At 30.1% G+C, this 23643-nt stretch overlaps 1 protein-coding gene and 3 long non-coding RNA genes across 5 annotated transcripts; 1 reads left to right on the top strand and 3 right to left on the bottom strand.

The window, feature by feature from the left end:
* Positions 1-225: 225 nt before the first annotated feature.
* LOC128185248 (uncharacterized) lies at positions 226-15036 on the bottom strand. Its single transcript, XM_052854895.1, has 17 exons — positions 14861-15036; positions 13630-13704; positions 11586-12859; positions 11303-11386; positions 10902-10990; positions 10202-10432; positions 9711-9773; positions 8829-9062; positions 8608-8682; positions 8425-8481; positions 7168-7248; positions 6967-7070; positions 6780-6831; positions 6388-6618; positions 6220-6294; positions 6066-6131; positions 226-1877 (listed from the first exon to the last, which is right to left on the bottom strand). The coding sequence occupies exons 5-17, from the start codon at positions 10932-10934 to the stop codon at positions 1854-1856; spliced, it is 1326 nt and encodes a 441-aa protein (XP_052710855.1). The 5' UTR covers positions 10935-10990; positions 11303-11386; positions 11586-12859; positions 13630-13704; positions 14861-15036; the 3' UTR covers positions 226-1853.
* On the top strand, positions 1926-4876 carry LOC128185272 (uncharacterized). 2 transcript variants are annotated; one of them, XR_008243823.1, is made up of 4 exons: positions 1926-2590; positions 3280-3348; positions 3592-3736; positions 3968-4876. It is a non-coding gene; the product is annotated as an uncharacterized LOC128185272 (long non-coding RNA). The 2 variants fall into 2 exon arrangements; XR_008243822.1 differs by having other exon boundaries at positions 1926-3348.
* A 234-nt stretch (positions 15037-15270) lies between the features above and the next one.
* Positions 15271-17545, bottom strand: LOC128185265 (uncharacterized). Its single transcript, XR_008243821.1, has 3 exons — positions 17417-17545; positions 15452-15606; positions 15271-15318 (listed from the first exon to the last, which is right to left on the bottom strand). It is a non-coding gene; the product is annotated as an uncharacterized LOC128185265 (long non-coding RNA).
* A 1237-nt stretch (positions 17546-18782) lies between these two features.
* On the bottom strand, positions 18783-23602 carry LOC128185259 (uncharacterized). Its single transcript, XR_008243820.1, has 4 exons — positions 23466-23602; positions 23204-23286; positions 20264-20488; positions 18783-18997 (listed from the first exon to the last, which is right to left on the bottom strand). It is a non-coding gene; the product is annotated as an uncharacterized LOC128185259 (long non-coding RNA).
* Positions 23603-23643: the final 41 nt, after the last annotated feature.

Raw genomic sequence — 23643 nt, 5'->3', positions numbered from 1 at the left:
TCTCTTTAAAAGATTTCATCAATAGGCTTAAAAATATTAACAAAAGATTTTTAAAAATTTTGTTCGATATATATTTACTAAAATATTAAATCAAAACATCTTATTGCATTACGAACAGGATTTATGAGATAATGATAAAATGCATCTATTCATGCCAGTTTTCAACTTACAGTCAGTATATGTGACATAACAAGTTGAATTCTAAAATGAGAACATTTTAATTAGTGTCTATAAAATATCCAACGCAGTGCAGGCAATAAAAGATATGTCAATATCAAAGATAATTTTCCAGCTAGCAAGAAGATTATCACCGATAGATTTTATTCGTCGCTTTCTATGCTAAATTCGTTTATTATTAATCATTCACATCATAAACTATTAATAATAGAGTGAACAATTATAGAACTGTAGACATATGGGATGTTCGAATGCACATGGGCATAATATCCTTAGTTGTCTAGCCATACCAATTTTTTAATCGATGGATCAAATGTAGCATACAGTTTTTAAGTGCTAATTGCTGGTTGACTTTGGATGAATCTTCAAATGCCCTTGCGTAGATTGGAATTTGGGGAGTCCAAGGAAGTTATGAAATGGTCATTTTCTTTGTCAAATTCAGCCAGTCTTGTTTCTATTGATAGACTGCATAGTGTTATCATCATTAATCACGGTTTGGAGTCCATAAAATGTCCGAGTATATCCTATGTACATAATGACTGTAATTACCAAAAAAGCTATTTATTGTTAAAGTATACCTGCTACACCATATGTACATTGTATCCGCTTGATTACTGATATACCAACAGTTAACAACACAAGCACACAAACACCAATAAATTCTGAATGTTCTGACTGTAATGACTATATTTCAAAATTTACTATCGCTCTAAACATGAAAATTCCATTGGTTAAAATTGTTAGTTTTTTTTATTATCATATTACTATGGAATATATTGTTTGTGGCAGAGAAATAAGGTTAAATAACGTCGGCGGTAATGTTGTGAGTGTCCAATGATCAGAATTCACTCGTCATCTATATTCAACATTTTCACGTTAATGTTTTTATGATTAATATACATTTGTTAAAGTTTCCTTTGATTTACAATTGGTGTTATTTGGATTTTCCAATGTTTGTCTTCGCCAAATTTGTATAATGTTTTTGCTAAGAGAACATTCCAATGGCTTGACCCACAAAATGGTCATCAAGGATAATAACTTAGAGGGAAAATACATGAACGCAATATGATATCTATTCAAATGGTAACCATGATTTGAATAATTCAGTTTCAAGTACATTTTCCTAGAATTTCTATTTCACGATATCGCTTGAATATTTATCATGAGATTTTACACAAAAATATTTCTCCTCATTCTTTCTTTTTGCATAACATAAAATAAATCAATTGATTTAAAACTAAAAAGAGAAAAAAACACCAATATCAATATTTTTACGATTAGGAAACACAAGACAAGTATAGGCCAACTGAAAAGAGAAAATGTCCTCAATTATCATATGGTTATATTTCAAAAAATTTATTTTTCAAAATACATGTACGTATACATGCACATTTGTTCTTTGTATGTAACAGAAACAATATTTATATCTTATTCACTAAAAAAGTACAATCTAAATCCAACGACTGAGAAAAGTTAAAATACATATATACCACTTTTATTTAATTTTAAAACCATGACAAAGAAATCAATTGTACAATTTAAAAAATGAAACTCTTAACTAGACTACAAATGAATTGTAAAACATTGTAAATGTCATTTATAAATCATCATCAAAACTGCCTATTTCCAGAGATTCTTCCTGGTCTTTTGTACCATTCACCTTCTTGTCGTTTGGACTAATTTTCCTTGATGTCTTTTTGCTTAAAATAGAGCATACAGTCAATTCAAAAATCTGAAAATAACTCTCCTAGTAGATTAATTCGATATAATATAAAATCATATGTCGATGCACATTGTCACGCAAAACGTTTCTTTATATAAAATAAAACACGTGCGTATATATTGACCTCTCAGTCTAGTGCTATGCAAAATATTTCTTGAAAAAAAGGGCTAAAAATTAGTGGATCTCTTTTATTGTGCTCTATAATGCTTTGGATTTGATCTCACACAGGAAAAATGTCCACATGTGTAAAATATGTGTATAATTTTACACATGTTTTGCACATATAATGCATGTGTACAACACATGTTTTAAAATTTATATGTTGAACATATATATTATACACGTGTGTAACATATATATTTTACATATGTTTAACACATATATAAAATAATATATGTTCAATACATGTTTCAAAGAACATATACACGAAAAAAAAAAATGTTGAATTTATTATTTATTTTCATGACTTTCACCTATATTTATGCATTTATTAGTAAATACTTGTAAAAATAAAATTTATCTTACAAACTTTTGCCGAGTAACTTACAGAAAATTTATTTGTTAACCAATTCCGGATTAAAAATCTCGATTGGCTTTAATTTTGTCGTTTGCAATCATACGTCATTTTTTACGTCACGGAAGCAGAATATGTTGATCAATCATTTACAGATATTCGATTTGAGGCTAAAGGTAAGGTTTGTCAATCATTCTTATTCATTTATTTGTATTGTAAAATTATACAAATATTGCTGGTAACAACCTAGTCATTTTACAACACGTCAAGTAGCTTGTGTTCTTCGGGAAAATTCGGGTTGAAAACAAGAAACGTGTATTGTCAACGATTGATGCTTATCCAATCTACTTAGGTGAAATTGATAAAAGTTTTTAGATGAACTATAAAGGCAAATACGGTGATTTAATGTATATAATACACATAAAGGTATATACTACATCTGCTATATATGTATAGGTAAACGGTATAGGTCTGTCGGTAAACGTTTTCCACAAAGCTACAATTAAGCAGTTGTAGCTGAAAAAAAAGCAGATTTATAGACAGAACAATGCTTGAAAATTGAGCGAACATTAAATATATGTTTATCAAATGTATTTTTATTTAGATCAGACACATTTCAATCTTGAAAAGTGAAAGTAGAATAAACTAGAGTAAAGCTCGTTGCAAAGTAACGAGTAGGTATTCCATAAAACTTAAAAGCAGCAAGTCGAAAGTTTTATATAATTTTGTTGTTGTTGTTGTTGTTGATATATCAAAACTGAAAATTAAATTGATTGTTTAAAATGTTACTTATTATGCAACAACTTGCTAAAATGTTCAGTCGGTTACTTAAGTGAGTATGCTAATTAACACCCTTTATTTTTAGACAGGTCACAGAAGACATAAACTAACGCAGTGGATAGCAGGGATATCTCTCTAAACTGTTTATGCAGTTGTAAGTATTATAAGTAAAATTCAGTTTTTTATCTTCAAAACTGTTGCTTGATTTTCTTTTGAAAGTATTCATGATTTAAATTTTGTAAAAGAAAATCAATGAAATTTTCATATTAATTCTAAATGTCATGTTTTAAGTGTTTTTTTATTATTAAACATACAATAATATACCTGCAATGTACTATGATATGCAACTTATTTTGATATATATAACTATTGTGTGTAAATTCTTCTTTTTTTGTAGAAAATGGCTATAGTACAAAGGCTACCAATATTGGTCGGTCAGGAACTCCGAAGACATAGGGTAATGAATTTTTCAAGATCCAGACATTCTTCTTGAGTTCATAGACAGTTCTACACTGCAGCTGGTATAAAAGTGACAAATCATGGTAATTAAATCTAAATACGTAGAGTTCTGACTGTATTGTTAATATAAAGAATTTCTGTATAGTGTACTGTAATTTTTAAGAGTTGAAAATCTAACTTTTAGAAATATTTCAGGTTTAATTATAAAAATATTATCATAATATGTCTGTTTTCCTCCTCAAAATTAAATATTTATTTTATGCTGATTTAAAAACCTCTGATGATTGTATTAAGTTGGTATAACTATATTTTAGAAAGAACCCAGTCCACACATGAATTGCTAAGGTCAATGCACTGAAAAGAAGGAAGTTGAAGTTAGATCGACATAGAGATGGCTAGTTTTTTTGGTTAGTTTGTCAGTTCTGTTGCAAAAATATGTGCATGCAGTATCAGAATTCTGTTAAAGCTGCTTGGTATCCACTGATGGCTGCATGTTTGTATTATTAGTTACTTAATTATCTCAGACTTCTTAAAGTTGCTGTTAGTTTTTAGCAATCAAAAGCACTTGTAACAATTAATTATTGTATAACATGTACATGTACTTGCAAAACAGCAATATAATTCACTCCACCAGGAAAGATACCTGTGGACATGAGGAGGAAGTAGATGACAGTAGCACTTGTAAGTCTGACTTTGTAATATCATGTGTATGATATACTTATATATTATTAAAAATCAACAATACTATTTAGGCATCTTAAAAGTGTCAGATCTAATGTATATACCATGGAATCATTAAAATTCGTGGTGGCTCAATTTTCGAGGAATTCGTGGGTAGCCCTCTCCCACTAATTTAAATCCTCAATGAAAACAATTTTAGAAACAGTTATCTTTGTTACTGAAACAGTAGGCTACGCATCCACGAAATTACATCCCCACAAAGAGCAAAAAAGTCATAATCCACAAAAATTGGCCCCCACGAATTTAAATGATTCCACAGTATACTACATGTATTGGCTAACAACTCAAACAATTGAACTTAACATGCAACCAGTCCCTTCTTTGGACATATTTATGTACAAATAAAGTGCATCATGTACAAGTGTATAAATATATATAACTATTTATTGAATGATACTTTATAAAAGAATTTTGATTATTTTTTCGTTTCTTTAATTCAGAGGTTATTCTTAACTACGAAAAAGTTTACCGAATGATAGAAGTTCTGGTGAGAATTATAATTATATTATATACACGATTGTATAGTAATAACTACATGTTTGTAAGTTCTGTTAGAGAAATACATATATTTAAATTGAAATGAAAATTTGATTCTCACATGAAAATTTAATTTATATCTTCAATCTCTGAAATATACCATGACTATATATTAACTCGAGATTTTTTTCTGTCACCAGAGTTCTATGTATCAATAAAAAAAGACAACAGACGAAACATCTGGGAGCTTCTGCAGGAAAAAGAAGAAAGAAGAATTAAAGGTTACCAAGCGGTAAGTTAAAAAAATTGTTGTGATTTCACTCTTTTACAATATTAATACATATTCTGACCTAGATTACCAGGTACTTTTCTAAAATATTTCTGTATGAATTCTAATATAGAATCTATATTATGTAATATCATTGGATAGTGTAACAAGTGTACATGTATACTGTAAAACAGAGACATGGCAAACAATAACTAATGGTGTAGTACATTAAATATGAAATAGAAACAATGCATAATTATGTATGATTGTGTAATTTTTCTTTTTTTTACAGGAACAAGGAAGAGAGAAATGAATTGTTACATGGCAATGAAGAATAAACTCCTGAGAAAAAATTAATGAAGTTTTTGTTATTATTTTTTTATATGCCTGGTGTGCATCTGCAATAATATACTGATGATCTATACATTGATATCAAGGAATAGTTTGCAATATGAAGCACGCTGTACGTAATATATTTTAAATGAAAGGTTAAGTAAAGATGTACCTTTATTATTGAAAATTGCTAACAAAAAATTATATATAAATTTCATATATAAAATGCAACACATATATTACACATATAGAATATGTGTTTTACACATATAAAATATGCTATGTTTAATTGCACACATGTTTGACACATATTAAACACATGTTAAATGTGTGTGGAATTAAACACTTTTTATATGTGTGCTCTTTTTATGTGTTTTACACGTGTAAAATATATATGTAAAATATATGTTAAACACATGTTGCACACATGTGGACATTTCATTTAAGGGATATACCACAGTTCATTGACTGACGTTAATTAAAGAAGAAAATGCTAAAATCATATAAATTTCTTAATTTAAAATGATTCAAAAATTTCCAGAGTATTCTATTTCGTAATTAATAATGAAACTAGTTTTTTTGTTATCACATACCTCTTGTTTAAAACTATAGTAAAGTGAAGATAAACAGACCGTACCTGGTCCACACAAGCAATTACTCTGTTTAAAAAACAAAGAATTAGTAGCTAACTTATGTAATATGTAGATCTGACAGTTTTTCAATTTGAATGAAAACATCAAAACGTACCAAATGAAGAATTGTTGATGACAAAGACAACGTGGTGACATCCGATGCTATCCAGATTATTCGCATTAAGATGCTCTGTGAAATACATTTTGCATACATTGGAATTCAATATCGCAGACAAAGATCAAGTTTTTTGATTTGCATAAACGAAAAACAATAAACTCTTACGATGATTAAAAATGTTTTGTTCATTTTTATCACTGCAAGTAATTCAAGACCATGACAAGCAATATCCACTGGTACTAAGGCCATATGAGAGTACATAAGACCCATTGACATGGTACCGTAATTCAAATTTCCAATATGCATTAAATGTAATTTGTCAATGAGATCCGTATGTATGTATCCAGGGCTCAGGCCCATCAATATTAAACCTATCCAGAACAGAAGACGAATGATCTATGTAGAAAAAAAAGAGCAAAACGCTACAGAGATTCCATAACATGGTTATTTTCAAAAATACTTCAAGCTTTATCTTGATGTTCAAAAATACATTAAGCTTCATCTTGATGTGTGTAATAGTTAGCCAATCTTCAATTTTGTTAAGGTTTCATACTTACTAGCATTAAACATAAAATTACAAAGAATGCAGTATTTATCTTCGAAGACTTTCTGAAAAGCAAAGCAATATATGTGTTTGAGAAAAATCTGTACCACTGCAAAAGTAAATAATACCGTAATAATAATCATTGAATGGTAAACAAAAGGTATTTTATTTGATTCAAACACAATAAATCGCCCACTCACAGACTGCTGTACAAACGTCCAAATGCAGAACGAAACGCTCCGTTAGATACCGATTTATCTCCAAGACATGAGTACAATCGATCAAGCATAATGATACTTATAACCTGTAATATTCAATTAATTTATTCACATCAAGCTGTCAGACCGTAGTCATCAAATAAATGAAGGAAAATCAATCAATAATGAGAATAAAATACTCACATTTATTATAATTTGAAGAACTAAATATGAAACGTAAACAGCAGCAATGTCGAAGACATAACCCACATTTGTATCACAAAACTGAAATAGAATATTCAGACGTTTTATTGCAATTAGTTCTCTTCAAGTTGGAGACGAACAAGTAATGGTTTTTTGTTTATATGTTCTGATTTTGTTATATATTTTAACAGAACTTTTGCCGCATAGTTTGTTGCGATTCTGATGTCTTAGAGTGTCTTCATAATAATTGATTCTTTAGTTTTAGAACCAATTACGTAACAAATTATAGGTTCCACATTACATGCAATACTGTAATTTGCTATGTTGTTTATGTTATCTTATTACGTGATGGTGATTAAATTTTGCCGATATTCATATATTACAAAGCCGTTGTAACTCAAAAGGAATTAAACAATTTTAGAAGCAGATGTTTAGGAAAAATCAAAAATACATTAGTCTCCTTAAAGGACTATGTGCGGTATCGTCAAATATCTGCCCCCGATTTCAACCAATTTTTAAATAGTATCGTATAAAATGAAATCTTCACCAATCATTGTATAGAGGATGCCTATAACTTTAATAATGACTTTAGTCATCATTGCTCATTCGCTGTGTATCTATGACGTCACCTAAATGGCCAAATTCCCGCAAATTTGCAATCAAATGAAAATACTCTCATTTTTGCTCTATATTATGCATTTGGAAGTATAGAGCGCAGGTCTGCTCAAGTGCGATTTTAACATATGTTTTTCGTCAGATTGTTATACACATTATACTAAAAAATGGTACTTGAGCAAGCCTGCGCTCGATGTTTCCCAGTCGAAAAACCATCGGAAAACACCCATATTTCGCCACAAAACATCAATTTATCAAAATAATGCAATCTTCATGACGTCATTTCTACATTATGACGTCACTTTGGTGATAACCTTTTACACCTTTATTTCCAATATGACTTTAACTATCTTTCACCTTATTTTTAAAGCTCTTTCTAAAACTTTAAGTTTGGGGGCAAAAAATGCATAAAACCGCACATAGTCCTTTAATTGACACGCTATTTTTAGAAGAAATTACAACACAAATGCTAAGTTCCACATTACATGTAATACTGGTGTTTGCTTATCAATTCAAAAACGTGATTGTGAGAACATTTTGCTTATTATCACATGCAACAAAACTATTGTTATTTGAAAGGAATCAAACAACAACTGGGAGACCAGCAATTCAATGGTAAAGGGGAATCATACAATATATTACCGATGAAAATTTCGTCGAACTATAATGTGAAAAGAATCTGTCGTACCAATTGTAAGCCTAAAATAAAAGAAACACATCGTCAGCTATAAATAAAGTACTCGATGACTAGTTATTAACATTATCTATGGGAGAATTACGCTCAATTTGAAAACCTCTTTTTCTCACAAAAAAGTGTTTATTTACCAAATCCAACAAATATGAAGACTGTTTTATCAGAACAATATATCCTTCCAGAAGAACAAACAAGATGGTAATCATCTAAAATAAATTATTATTAGGCATGTTAATACCATCTACATCAGGATAAAACCGTCATTTTACAACGTCTGAATTTTATTTTGATATAACATTTTTTTAATTTAAAATTAACACAATCTCGCTTTAATACTCTACACACAGCTTACAGTATAAATAATAAATGAGCGTGTATGTAATCCAAAATATATGACAGCAACCCTGGAGAATAATGTGAGTGGTATCAGCGACATCAATGTGTAGGTAAGAGCATTAAGAAGATTTTGCATGTCATAGCGATGTTTTTCAAAAGCATTCAAATCCTGCTGCACAAATTGATCGAATGGATAAAAGTTTACAAAGTAGAGGGTGTATACTGCAATGCAGTAGGACGCGTCAACAACCTGTAAAGGAAAAAAGGATATTAAAAAAGGATACTACCGAATTGTGTACTTGCAAGCTCTGTTTTATACTTACGATACCAAGCCATTGCACAGCTTTGAATGAACTTTGAACTTTCACTTCAGAGATTTTTGCTTTCCTATATTAAAATTCATATGAAGAGGATTTTGTTTGCACATTTTCACCAAAACATTTTTAGTGCTTAGATAGAATGACTTTTCAAACGGGACATAAATCACAGTCTAAACAACAGAATCTTCAGGACTCCTTTGTCTGCCTCGTCTTTCAGTAGTATAGGATAAACTCGGTCTACGAGGATGACGTATATTGTCTATGAGAACAAAGTAATAGTTCGTAATATTTGAAAAAACATAAGCACCGTCTCATTGAAAAAGAATATATTACCTTTTCAAAATTTCAAAATGTTTGTTTTCATGCTCTTACATTTAAGAAAAGGTGAATGGTTAGAAAAGTCATCTTGATTGCCTCCATGCTGTGCACAACTCATATCCAACTATCACAGAACTAAACAACTGAGAATCGATCAATGGTACATAAACAGTACTAAATTAATAAAACGGGTAAGCATATTTCTTATTAATTTCAGTCACAAACTCATGGGTTTATTTCGTTTTTATACATTCATCTACCTGTTTCCATGTAACAATATCTCCTGTGTAATATGACGATTCTCGTTGAAAGCAGGTGTATGTCTTTACAATAAAGATATGTATTAATAAAACATTTCTTCAAATGTAAATAATAACAGTATATATGTATATGAAGTTTTTAACAAATTTTACAACTTTACATTTACATAGTATTAACATTGCCAATTCTCCAACTATATATGCAAGGGAAATGACAACAAACTAAAACAAAGTTTTTAAAATAAATATAATGTAAAACCAGAATAATTAGCAAATTTATTTTCGTATTCAGTCAATATTCAAGTGATATGTTCCATCGCTTAAGAAACGCTGAAATATAGATATATCAAAGCTTAATATGTTACATGTATCAAAAAATTCTCTTTTTGTGCGTCTTTTAATTGATCAATTTCAAGTCTGACAGAAATATTATAGTAAACTCGAAACAATGGTTATTGAACACAATAGCTTGTCTATATTTCATTACTTACAAGAAACGAAGTTTGGAGTTTTCCAATTAACAGTATTAACCACAGAAGCAGTGGACGGAGTATGAGTGAAATGGGAATAATGGCCATTAGAGTATACGTCAATCCATTCATAAGGCATTGCATATTCAAGCCATGATATGTAAACCTCCCTAAAAACTGCTGAAGGTATGCTGGGTAAATTTTCTCAAAGAAATATGCGTATGTTGCTATTCCAGTTGCAAACTCAAAAACCTGCGTTAAAAAAAAAAAGTGTTAAGCATTAAATTACAGTTTGATGATAGCAAGCAATCTGTCCATTTCACTGTAGAAACATTATCCATCTAGACATTTTTATGATTTATCTAATATTTAATTATTTACTCTGATATTTTGTTTGTCTATATTTTACATTACATTTAATAACAATAAAGCTATTAGCTAGTTCATAAAATATTGTGAAAATTATATAGATATCCATACTGTTAAATCAGACTTAAGGAGGTTTGATGGCAAACAAATCACAGATCGGATTTACCTTAATCTTTTAAACAAGATAATATGGAATAACAATTTATTAAAGACATAAAACCCAATTTGTTTAACATTAAATTTGAGCATGTTCCAAAGATTTTTAAACAGAGATTGACATAATGTAAAGTAACCACGAACATTTAGTCTTTTTCGGGTTGATATTCTTAAATAAAATGATCTAATAATATACCCGATATATATCCGCTTCAAATGCCGCATACATATTGTTTCTGAAAACAATTTTCGGTGCAATTTCCAACAAAGAGTCATAGAGAAAAACTGAAAAAAAAATTACAAAACAATTGTCAAAATCAAAACTTGAAAACTTATTTACTTTAATCCTTTGAATATATGTTATGATAATTAAAATAAAGTACATACATATGTACATTAATATCTGCGTAAGATACAATCACCTACCTCTCATAAATATTTGTTGTTGCAAATATATCTGTTCGTTGAATCGATTTAAATTCATGTCACAAAAACTAAATGTCATGAACTTTTTATATATATGTGGTTTGCTAAATGATATTGTAATTTAAAAGAATACTTAACAGTAAGAAGATAATTAAGATATACTCTCATTACCTGCAGTGAGAGGGATGCCAGTGACCAAAATAACCAAATTTCCCTCGCAGTACTAATCCAAAGATCGGTCCGGCCACTGCAGAGCTTGAAACAGAACGGGGAAGTTGAATATAAATAATGACACTGTTCTGCTCTAATAAAGATCTGATAAATGTATATTCATGTTTCGACTTCAAAAAGTTTAAGTCATCTTTATCGGAGGAAAAATCGCACTGTCCGACACCCTCGATGCAGCAATAGATCTACGAAACAATTGATATTATTTCATCGTCATCAAACTTACAAGTTTAATAATTAAGTCAAACCACGTGGTTCCGTCATGTAAATCCTGAAATTGATTTGGCAAGTTATTTTATAATTAAGCACGCTTTGTAGTATTAAAATGGTTGATCAAAATTAGTGTAGCCAAATGAGGCAAAACTAAGCGGTATAGAAGTTAGAATGAAACCGGGAGTAGTTAATCTATAAAACAACCTGTATACATGTTGTCATTGTCTTTAATATTTAAATCTTATTCCTTTTTCAATTATTTTGGCTTTTAATTACCAAAACAGCTTTTATTGTTATCTATGATTGCTTTGGTTTTGAAATATATATACAGTGTTGAACTGTAGATAATTTACTTACCATCTTTAGAGGAACCACAATCATAAACAAAGATATAATGTGCGGCAGTACTAGGAATGTCTGAAATCCAAAACAGTGATGAAACAGTTCCTGCTGACAACTGATGTAACATCCCAACCATTCCTTTAGATGGAATATTTGTTTTCTTTTTCCCTGGGATTTGTTAGTCTTCTCTTATGGAGTATAAATTATAATGTCATATTGTGTAATCAGAATGTTAAGATGTCCATTTAAACCTATTTGATAGCGATTTCCAATATATTCTTACCTTTTACGCATATTACGTAATTCGAGTGTATCAGTATACCAAAAATTCAGTCAAATTATAGAAGAGAACTACAATAATTACTTGTGCGAAAGACATATTATCTCGTGCGCAAGACATACCAAGTCGTGAACACAAATGCACACACTGTTCACTGTCGCAAAAATTTCAGTCAAAGTATAGAAGAGAACTACAATAATTACTTGTGCGAAAGACATATTATCTCGTGCGCAAGACATAACGAGTCGTGAACACAAATGCACACACTGTTCATTGTCGCAAAAATTGAAAAGAATATGTATGCCCAAAATATACCATAATGATTGTACATCATAGATGCAAACTTAGCTTTTGCAAACTATAAGTACGATTTCCGTGTTAAAAAAAAGCAATGCTAGAAATGTTCTTGTCTTTCTTCGAGGTTTTAAAAATTGAAAAAAGCAGTTTAACATCCAATTCAACCAGATTATAAAAACATGCGTGTCTCCTTGTTGAAATTTTAATAAATAAAATACTTCGTTATACTAAAACGTCTAAAGTATATCCTCTTTATCCCATACGTGGTTCAAACATAATGTAACAATAATTCATACCGTAGACACCGTGGTTGTAAGATAGGTATATTCGCTGCATTCGGAACTATCTTTCTCAAAACAGCAATACAACTGTTATTATTAGAAAGGAAAAAAGAAATAAGTTATACGAATGTTGATAAGCATTTTCAAAGAATTTCAATGTTAGTAAATATGAGGCCAGTCCAAAACGATCGTGTTATATATAATTACTAATATTAAACTAAAATTTAACTGAGTGTACTAACGGGTCGCTGAAAGTATGCACTGTCCAGTGTAAAAATTCCCCAAAGTTCGTAGAAGTGTTTACAGTTTTGTTTTAAAAGCATATCAAAATTTCATAATCTTTTATTGTGATATTGCCTGTATGGTGTACGTTGTTTTCATACTTCATTTGAAGACGTTTTCAAACCAGCAGAGGATTTTTACAAGATATACCGACAAGAACATATCTTTAAAAACGCTAGAAAAAGCGCCATCGGCTGTCAAATGATAGAGGAAACGAGAAAAACACAAAAATAGATCCAGTTTATTTATCTTTAAGTAACACAAGCGGTTTTGTGATGGAGTGTGAGATTGTATCTTCTGACAAGTTGATGAATGCAGCATATCACTCTCGGATAAACCCAGGACTACGGCATTATAGAAACGTCGTTATAACTCAAATTCAGACTGGGTCGTGGGGCCTGTTTAGGCAATGTTCATGTAATGATAAATCCAATATAAAAATGTACATTTGTCTGATTTTTATACATATTCATTTTTATACTCTATGATAAATTCCATGTTTTCACGAACTTTTTGGACAACACTCGAACTTCATGCATAAATATTTTCGAGAATAAAAGAGAAATAATACCTACCGCTCTTATTAGGAGGCAGCCAAATATCAAAATCACACATTCCACAAACATTGTTATGATTTCAGAAACGATGTACTACAACAAAATGTTCTTTTGTCTAGTAGCAATTAATGGAGTTGTTTTATTCAAAGGAAGTAAAAGTTACTAGGCACATGTAGATGATTGTGAGATGGCATATATTTTATAAGTCTGCGGAATATTTTAAAACTGGCAAGATTGGAAATATACAGTCTACGTCAATATGTCAACTGTTACAGTCAAAACATTTGAAATGGACAGGGGACAAATTGACGCGTCTGTATTGACTGCTAAATTGCTTATTAAACGAGATAGATGGTATAATATACCTCATGAAAACCGTATAATATGTATCATATGTAACTGTAATGAGATAGGAGACTAATTTCATTAATTATTTCATGGTACATTTATAACAATCAAAGATAAGAGAGTTTTATACATACCTCCATATTTCTACACTCAACTTAATGTTTACAAATTTCAACAACTATCTAATACTAAAGTTATATATTTGAGAGAGTTAGCTCTCTAGGTTAATTGCTAGCTAACTTTTTTTTCCTTTCCTGTCACTTTGCTGTGCATGCAATGTATTATATGTAGTATTGTTCATTTGACCACTCTCAACACTGTAATTTATGCAGTTAAGAGAATAAAGAAATTGTCATAGTCATTGCAAAAAACATTGGATTGAAACTGTAACAGGAACCGAATTTATGAAAATATTAGCAATTCCGATATAATTTTTCAAAACTTCAGATAGTTGTGCAACGTGGTGAATTTTAAAAAAAAACTTTCGGTCGTCCAGCTAAAGATAATTCAACAATGGTCCCACTTGATTTCAGACTTGTGACGACTGATTCTTTGAAGTTATCGGACAATGCTTTGCCTTATGTATAATCTCTCCCGTATTTGAGTCTTCTCATATTTGCTGATTATATACTTATTGAAGAAATAAAACATTTTTCAGTCGCTTTGCTTGTACTAAATATTTTTTTTTTCTCGATAGCCTTAACTAGCTAGTAAGAAACGCTGATGTGGATTGAAAATACAATTCCTATCACAAAAGTTACAAATCAAATGTTTTCTCAGACGTCAACGTAAATTTGTCCCCCGCCCATTTCAAATATTTTGACTGCAACAGATGAAATTGACGTAAGCTGTATATTCTTATCTTGCCAGTTAATGTTCTGTGGTCTTAAATTCTACTCACCAAAACAAATAACCATCTTTTCATTAAACGCACTCCACCTAGAGATAGAGCTTTAGCTATTATTGACCACACTATTTCACAGACTGTTGCAACTAACAATTCATCTTTTATGGAACCCATATTCATATTGTTTGGTCCACTGATTTGATTGAACCCCATGTCTTGATAGGCAATCCCCGAGAAAAGGATTGCTAGGATTATCGTGCCGTCTATTACCTGAAGTCAGAATAAGTTTGATTTGTATATTAGTAGTTTATTACATACTCAATACTTGTATTTCATTTTTTTTATAATTTGGTTGGACATGTACATAGTTTCTTCACTTTCTTTTGACATTTGAATTAAATTTGAGTTAATTATTTCCACTTTTTTATACCAATACATGGTCACTAAGATAGCAAAACACACTAACCAAGGAAAACGCCGACATATATCCAAAAAATGATGAGAGCTTGTTTCTGAAACACAAATGTAAAAGACAAATGTATATAATACAAGAGTATGAAACCACTTTGTAAGTCATAAATGTACATGTACGCTTTGTGCAGTTTAGATGCATGTAACTATGATTTATATGAAACCCACGGATACCTTTTCCAGTTTTCTTTGAGAGATAAGCACATGGACACAATTGCTCCGTTTCGAAGTTTGTGCAATTCCTTTGAATCAAACGTTTTTACTGATGGTGATTTGAGGAGAATTGCGTAGAAACCATGAAGATAACTTGTTCCTACTATCATAATAATCTACAAAAAATTGGGTTTTTTAAAATCTAAATCGATAATATATACTTCTAGCGATACATTTTATAAAGACGTACGAAAGATGTTTGGCTAATTTGTAGACAAGTTGGTCTATATTTTCCATATTTAAGGAATTTTTCAACTTTTCACTGGTATTTAAAGAAGATCAAGTGATATGCGATGTCATAGGCCTTTGTATATCATTGAATTCTCTAAAGTTTGTGACATAAAGTTTTTCATATTTTATTTGAATATACTAGTAATCACATGGAAGTAAATAAAATTATTTTTAAGTTCAAGATATTTTCCTAAATTTCGAATTTTTTATTCATTTTCTCTACGCAAAGGGGAAGAACCTTTTTTTTGGCTTTTCCTAAAGTTGAATATTAAAATACTATAATACTTCTTATCCAAACTATAAATTTTAAAATATGTTTTCAGTTATAGTTTTCTGACACGGTTAACAATAAGATTTAATAAGATAAACTAGTTTTTGCCCACAAAGATTTAACTTTCAACAAAAATACGGTATATATCTGATGCTATAATGTACTTAAGTTTATGTTTGTCTGGCATCTCAAAAAGTGTGATGACGGATATTTTTTTTCTAATAATTGAAGAAATTGAACTCCATTAAGTTAAAATCGGTACTGATTTCAACCTTTAATCAGAGATTTTTACGAGTAGGGCTATCTTAATGTGCTTATATATATATATATATATATATATATATATATATATATATATATATATATATATATATATATATATATATATATATATATGTGTGTGTGTGTGTGTGTGTGTGTGTGTGTGTGTGTGTGTGTGTGTGTGTGGCTAAAACGATTCAAATTCACATATAACTTGATTTTATTTGTAGCATAGTGTAAAGCCTTGTAGTATACGTGTCGATGATGTCAGATTGATAACTAAGTGTCTTTATACCTCGACAAACTTTGAAAAAATAGTATACATTGTCGTATGCACTTGTTGAATTTTGAATTTTGTTCAGTAGTACAAGACTGCTTGATAGTCATGACCATTTATAACTATTTTAATCTCGTTGATAAGAAAAGTTCTTTAAATATGTATAGAAAAACATAAAGATTTAAAAACTAAACTATTTCTAATTTGTCTTCGCTAAATGACAGTTAATGGCAAATAATATCGTTAATAGAATTTTAAGGAACATTTGATGATATTTTGAACATTAGGTCTTCTTAAGCATAAAACACTAAACAATACAAACGGGTAACTAATGCATATCATTTATTTATCAAATACCTTTTAATCTAAGATTAAAACTCTAAAGAAATTTAAATTTACACATTGTGACTATAAATCTTTTTAAGCATTTTAATATGTTTGCATTGCGTGCCATACGATATTCTATAAAAAAAATGATATTAAACCAAAAGAAATATGAAAAAATGGCATTGCCTTACAGAAAATATCTTAACTTATAATAAGAACGTTACAGTAGATCACAGAACCAGAACAAATAAGTCCTAACTTCCACTTTTTAGCAACAAACATATTTTTTAAAAGTCTTTTTGCATTTAATAATAAAAATATCTCGAATATTATATCTATAATTATTCATTTTATAAATGTTTACCGGTATGGAATAAATTTTACTTATGACATTGAACTTTATATGAATCAATTTGACTACTCAAACCCTGAATAAACAACATCTTTAAGGTAAATAATTAAAACCATTAAATTATTCATTAAAATACATACATGAATATACTCCATTGATTATATAAATAAACCTGTTTTCATCAATAAATTAAACTCAATTATTTACCTCTGTAATACAGTTCAAAATGAGCGCTGCGATGAAAATCCTTCCATACGTATGCACCGTGTTCAAAAAGACATCAAAACAAACGTGACACTCAGTGGGTGAAGGCGTTGAGCCAGGCGGTGTTGTTGTTCTATCTACCACACAGCACTCCAAAACGTTGACCTAAGGATAGATGAAAGTGCTGATGTTTTATTATGGGTTTTTTCTATTTAAATGTGGAACCTTCTATTTGAGTGAAATAATTAAGATACAAGACTACATTTGTTTAAATTGAGATTAAAAAAGTGCAAATGATTGTAGTAAAGGTTTCATTGATTTAATTTAGAGTTACTGTTGTTGTATTTATAAGATGTCATGTTTTGTTTTTATCAAACATAAAAGTATTTTTTTTCAAAGAATATGCCGCCTACTAAGATGCATAATGAAATTATAAAACAAATAACCCGTTAGGATTATCAGTTGTAAAAATTGTTATGTTTGAATGTTTCATACAAAGTTGCTGTAAAACAAGACGTACATAGTATCAATACTTCTGTGCATGAAACTTACATGTTAGATTTATCAACATTTTACCAATTTTCTTTCAAATGCAGTTGCATATAAGCATATCAAAAAAATTAAATGCTTATCCAAGCAATCAAATCAAATTGATGAATGTCGTTTATATATGATTTGAGTGAGAAATTATTACAAAGGTTTTATAAAAATTAGCCTGTCTTTAATCTGAAAAGGCATGAAACACAGTTGATGTTGCATGTAAATTGTTTATACTTTATTTTAATACAAACCATTTTCTTATGAGTGTGGATTTCTATATATATACTTTTAGTTTTTGACCGCTCATCAAAACAATTAAGATGGCGGGTATATAATCAAAATATGTAGATAATTTATCAATATATATATTAATGAAATATTTTATCGTAAAAGTTTAAAACGGGAATGTCTAGAGCTAAATTGATAAATGAAATGAAAAAGGAAGCAAAATTTAAAAAAAGGATAAAAAGTTTAAAATTATAGTACTTGTATTGTATCAGTGCTTCAACATCAGCATTTCTAGGCGTGGATAATACTTAGAGGTATATTATAATTAGGCCAATTATATTATATCTGTTACGATTTCAGTGCCTAACAATACCTGGTATCATAATATAAGCCTGAATCTCAAAAATGTGATTAAAGACGCTTTATTTTTGTAAAACGATATTTGAAATAATATGAAAGCTAATATATGTGGAAATGGTGTTGAAAATGAATGCAAGTTGAAGTTATCTTATGTTTTTAAGGATGTGTCGGGAAATTGTACATTTTAGTGACGTCATAGAAATACAAGAATATATTGTCAAAATTTTACAAGTTGTATCTTAATTTTTTTTTACTTTTACTTTGTTTTTGGTTTGCAGCCATCAATTTTGGTTAATAGTATATTTAATGTTAACTTGTAAGAACGACCATAAAAATAATTATTTGTATTTTGAATACATAATATAAAGATTAATAACCTACCTCATTAATTTGCCACGACCAAAGCCCAATCAAAATTATAAACCAAAACAGATTCAAGATGCTTATCACTGTACTCTACAACAAGGGTTTTAAGAATATATATACAAATTTTATATCATTCAACTATTTCTTCATTTATATTTTATATATATATATATATATATATATATATATATATATATATATATATATATATATATATATATATATATATATATATATATATATATATATATATATATATATATATATCAGCACAAACTTCGCAATAACTCTCAAATTGACATATACCTTCCCATAGTGAATGGTATAGATATACACAAAAGCACCGAGAAAATCAGTTTATTGGAGCTCCATATCCGCCCCGGCCATTCTCCTAGCACTGAGTGGCCATCGCGCTAACCATAAGGCCATCTAGGCAAGACAAAAATCTTGCCGTCGATGACGAACGGAACATAGCTTGTTGCTCTCTACACGGTCGTTTGAGATACAGGTGGAATACAGTTAAACGCCAATTTGAGCTTTATGTATATTTTTATCATTCACTGTGGGCAAGTATATGTCAATCTGAGAGTTATTGCAATGTTTGTGCTTATTATATGTATATATCTATGCAATGTGTATCGCCCCGATCCCGATCCTCTCAAATTGGCGTTTAAGGTGGCCCACTACACCGTGAAATATTTTCTCAAATCAGCAGAAAATTACTTGATTATGATAGATAACATAATGGATAAGAATTATTTAAGTCTAATAGGCCGAAAAATATGCAATTTTGAATGAAAAATTACATTTTCAAAAATTTAATTCAGTTAACATGAACAAATGCTTCAGGCGGATTAGAACTCATGATCTGTAGTTCAGAACCCGAATACTTTAACCACTGAGCTACGAAGATATACAACCCAAGGGAATTATATAAACAGTTTAACGAAACATTTAAATTGCCATCTTGTGACGTAGTTTCATAAAAAGTATAAGTGTAGGTGTAGTGAGGTATTTTAACTGTATTCCACCTGTATATCTAACGACCGTGTAGTGAGCGACCAGCGCGCTATGTTCCGTTCGTCATTGACAGCAAGAATTTTGTCTTGCCTAGATGGTCAAGTGGCTAGTGCGGTTGCCGCTCACTGTTAGGAGAATAAGTTCCAGAGGTCGTAAGTTCAATCCGCGGCCGGAGCTAAGGTGCAGCTCCAATAATAATATATATGCTGTATTTTAAGTTTTCTGAAAGAAGGAAGTGTATTTTTCAAACTTCAATTAAAAAGAGACTTGCGTTATGAGAGAGAGAGAGAGAGAGAGAGAGAGAGAGAGAGAGAGAAATACAATAATCATGCTAACTATCTGTAAGTAGTGATTTCGTCTCTTGCAAATGCCGAGGTATATAATCGATGAATTCGTCACATTGACTATTACTGCAGGTGTCAGAGCGAGTATAAGCCAACCGAAAAAAGATCCCAATTGAAAAATTCCCAGCTTGCAGTTGTTTAGTGTTGTGAAGCACGGTAGTAGAGGATCTGTGGACAGTATTACAATACCACCAATGACGTAACCAATCGACAAAACCTTTAAAGAAATTATTAGAAAAAGTATACACTTAGAATGGATATTTCACTAGTTATCGTTTAACTTTGTTGACGTTATTGACATAAAGGACTATGTGCGGTTTTATGCATTTTTTGCCCCCGAAATCATAGTTTTAGAAAGAGCTTTTGAAAATAAGGTGAAAGATAGTTAAAATCATATTGGAAATAAAGGTATAAGAGGTTATCACTACAGCGACGTCATAATGTAGAAATGACGTCATGAAGATTGCATTATTTTGATAAATTGATGTTTTGTAGCAAAATATGGGTGTTTTCCTTTGGTTTTTCGATTGGTAATATCGAGCGCAGGCTTGCTCAAGTACCATTTTTTAATTTAATGTGTATAATAATCGGAAGAAAAACATATGTTAAAATCGCACTTGAGCAGACCTGCGCTCTATACTTCCGAATGCAAAAAGATGGAGAAAAAATGAGAGTATTTTCATTTTTTGCAAATTTGCAAGAATTATGTCATTTAAGTGACGTCATAGATACACAGCGAATGAGCAATGATGACTAAAATCAAGATTAAAGTTATAGGCATCCTCTATACAATGATTTGTGAAGATTTTATTTTTATACGATACTATTTAGAAATTGGTTGAAATCGGGGGATATTTGACCATACCGCACTTAGTCCTTAAAGGATTTGGTCGCTATATTACTTTTAATCGCTCTTTTACTGCCACTGTAAACCATATTGCTAACCAACTATTTTTCGCAGGCAAGAAATTCTGATGAATCTCGTCGACGCGAATATTTCTCGCGGCGAACAATTCCTAAGGCTTTGGTTACATTTATTCCATATAATCAACATATTGACCGCGAAAAAATTGTTGCTGTACCAGTTTGTCTCCGGTTAACCGCAAGTTTGTATGTAGAATACGGATTAAGACAGTTGATTACGGTTGGTTGTTTTTCCAATCAAGGCATTTAAGTCGTACAAACTAATGTATTCGGAAGAAGAAATAAAAGAAACTACAATAAATAGAACTTTTTATGTAATGTTTTATGCCAAGGCATTTGCAATATTTACTTTCGCGTCCACATCAAACACGTTTGTCGCTCACACAGAGTGCTTAACGTCTGTTTTAAGTTGTAGACTCCGATCCAAGAAAGTAACAACGTTGTTGTTTTTATCAGTTTCAAAGAATAACACTCCATTTTCTGAATGTCATGCTATCTCTGCAATATATTCTACAGAGGGTTTGTCCATGTGCAATGATATAACAGTACAAACAGAGAAAAGTTCTACAGTGATCGGGGATCTTTGAAATCTGGTTTACATCATGTTTACTTTTTCTTTTAAGGACATTTGATCCAGCGATCAAAAGTGTTTAGGTTTTTTTCTTAAGTATTTTTTAAACATCTACATATATAGCTAAATCAAAATTCAAAACAAAACTTTAGGGTATATTTGCTATTTTCTGTTCTACGGTGTATTTAATATGACCTTTCTGCACTTAAAGTGTCTGCACTTAAAGTGCAAACTGCACATAAATCGTTTTTCCCTCTCTAACTTTTTATCCAAATGAAACATGGTATCAAATACAAATTTACATTATTTAGAATTAATAAAATTATCATATGGAAACAGTTTGCAATTTCCTCACCAAATTGATATTTTGACCTTTTTGCATTTCAGTCTGGCTGTTTCTATAGAGCTATGAATTAACTATAAGTTTCCGTAATAAATAGAGGAAATTATGCTTGGTAGATGTAAATATATAGAAATGACGTGAATTCTACGGCGAACCATACGAGCATAATTATGCGCATGTAACAATTCGTTGTGTTACCCGTTGTCAAGTGTGTTGCTAACGCTGAGGGTAATAGAACGGATTACCAACTGAGTCTAAACCAATCAGATTTCAGTATTTAACATGAAAGTATAATTAAGTTTAATGTCATACGTAAAATTTGTTTTAAAAACAAAATATATTCATGAATTAATATTTATATTGACATAACGTTCGACATCTTTACTATATTATGCAATTAAGCTCTAACGAAATTAGGATTTTGTTTTTCATTAAAATATCTTCGATAGTGCTATGATATTCTAACTAAAGATTTTATTTGTTAGTCAATATAATTTTGCATATCTTCTGTTGGTTTTTTCTTACTTTTTCATTTAGATAATCGTATGGATCACTCCGAAAAAATATTGTAAAATGCTTAAAACCGATAAAAGACGCCGTATCTCTAATATTTGACCATTGACCTCATATATATTTTATGCCAGCAGAGTAAGGTCAATCGTCTTTGTTTAATACTATACATGTTTAAGCATTATCATCATTCAGATTTTTTGTTTAATGGAATTTTAAAAACGTCGGGATTTGAAAATTGATAGAGGAAATTTTGACTGAAATATTCATAAAAATTGTGATTGAAAATTTAATACTTTGTTTCTATTTAGTGCCACTGCCATTCATAAACTGTATTTCATTTTTTAAATTGTTAGGCAATTTGTATTATGAAATATCAGTCATAGTGTAAGATTTTTAGAGATTTTTTTTAAAATTTGAATAAAAAATATTCAATTGTCATTAAGTAAAAAAGAAGGTAATTGACCTACATTTGTAAAAGTAAAAAATAACACTACCATAGAAAACCTATAACACATTAGTTTTTCATTGTCATCCGTGATTTTTTTCAGTCTGAGTAAACAAAATCCGTAGGATAAACTTACCCGAATTAACAGTGCGCATGATACAATAAGTGTCGACAAGTTTTTACAGGACGTCCAGGGATAACTTATGGAACCCATATTTCCTGGAACGCATAAACATTAAGTGAAAACACAAATTAAAACACAAATTGTTTACGTCAAATCAAGATTCAAAGTTAAAAATAATTATTCAAATGCATGTATCTTTTTCAATGTTAATTTTCCATTTCTCTTCTATCATGAATTCAATATAGATGATTTGAATTTTGTTTCATTTACTTACCTCTTGTGTTTTAATTTAAAACTCATTAATAAACAACAGAGTTACAACAAACCTCTTGCACTGCTGTATCTAGGAAGTATTTAACAGACCCGTATTTTTCTTTAATTTGAATGCACTTTGCAAAGTATTTAAAGATCTGGAAATCCTGTGTTGAATTATGAATGCATATCTGTCGTCA

Source organism: Crassostrea angulata, chromosome 1 (genome assembly GCF_025612915.1).
Source record: "Crassostrea angulata isolate pt1a10 chromosome 1, ASM2561291v2, whole genome shotgun sequence".
In the NCBI taxonomy this organism is placed as follows: domain Eukaryota; kingdom Metazoa; phylum Mollusca; class Bivalvia; order Ostreida; family Ostreidae; genus Magallana; species Magallana angulata.
Note: the sequence above shows the minus strand (reverse complement) of the source record. Positions and strands in the feature narration are given on the sequence as shown.

Coding starts and splice junctions, on each gene's coding strand:
- LOC128185248 (XM_052854895.1), bottom strand. CDS start 10,934: ATGTATGCGGCATTTGAAGCGGATATATATCGG. Junction 9,063..9,710: donor ATATTGTTACATGGAAACAG/GTAGATGAATGT, acceptor TTTCCTTTACAG/GTTGTTGACGCGTCCTACTG. Junction 7,249..8,424: donor GTTCGACGAAATTTTCATCG/GTAATATATTGT, acceptor ATTCTATTTCAG/TTTTGTGATACAAATGTGGG.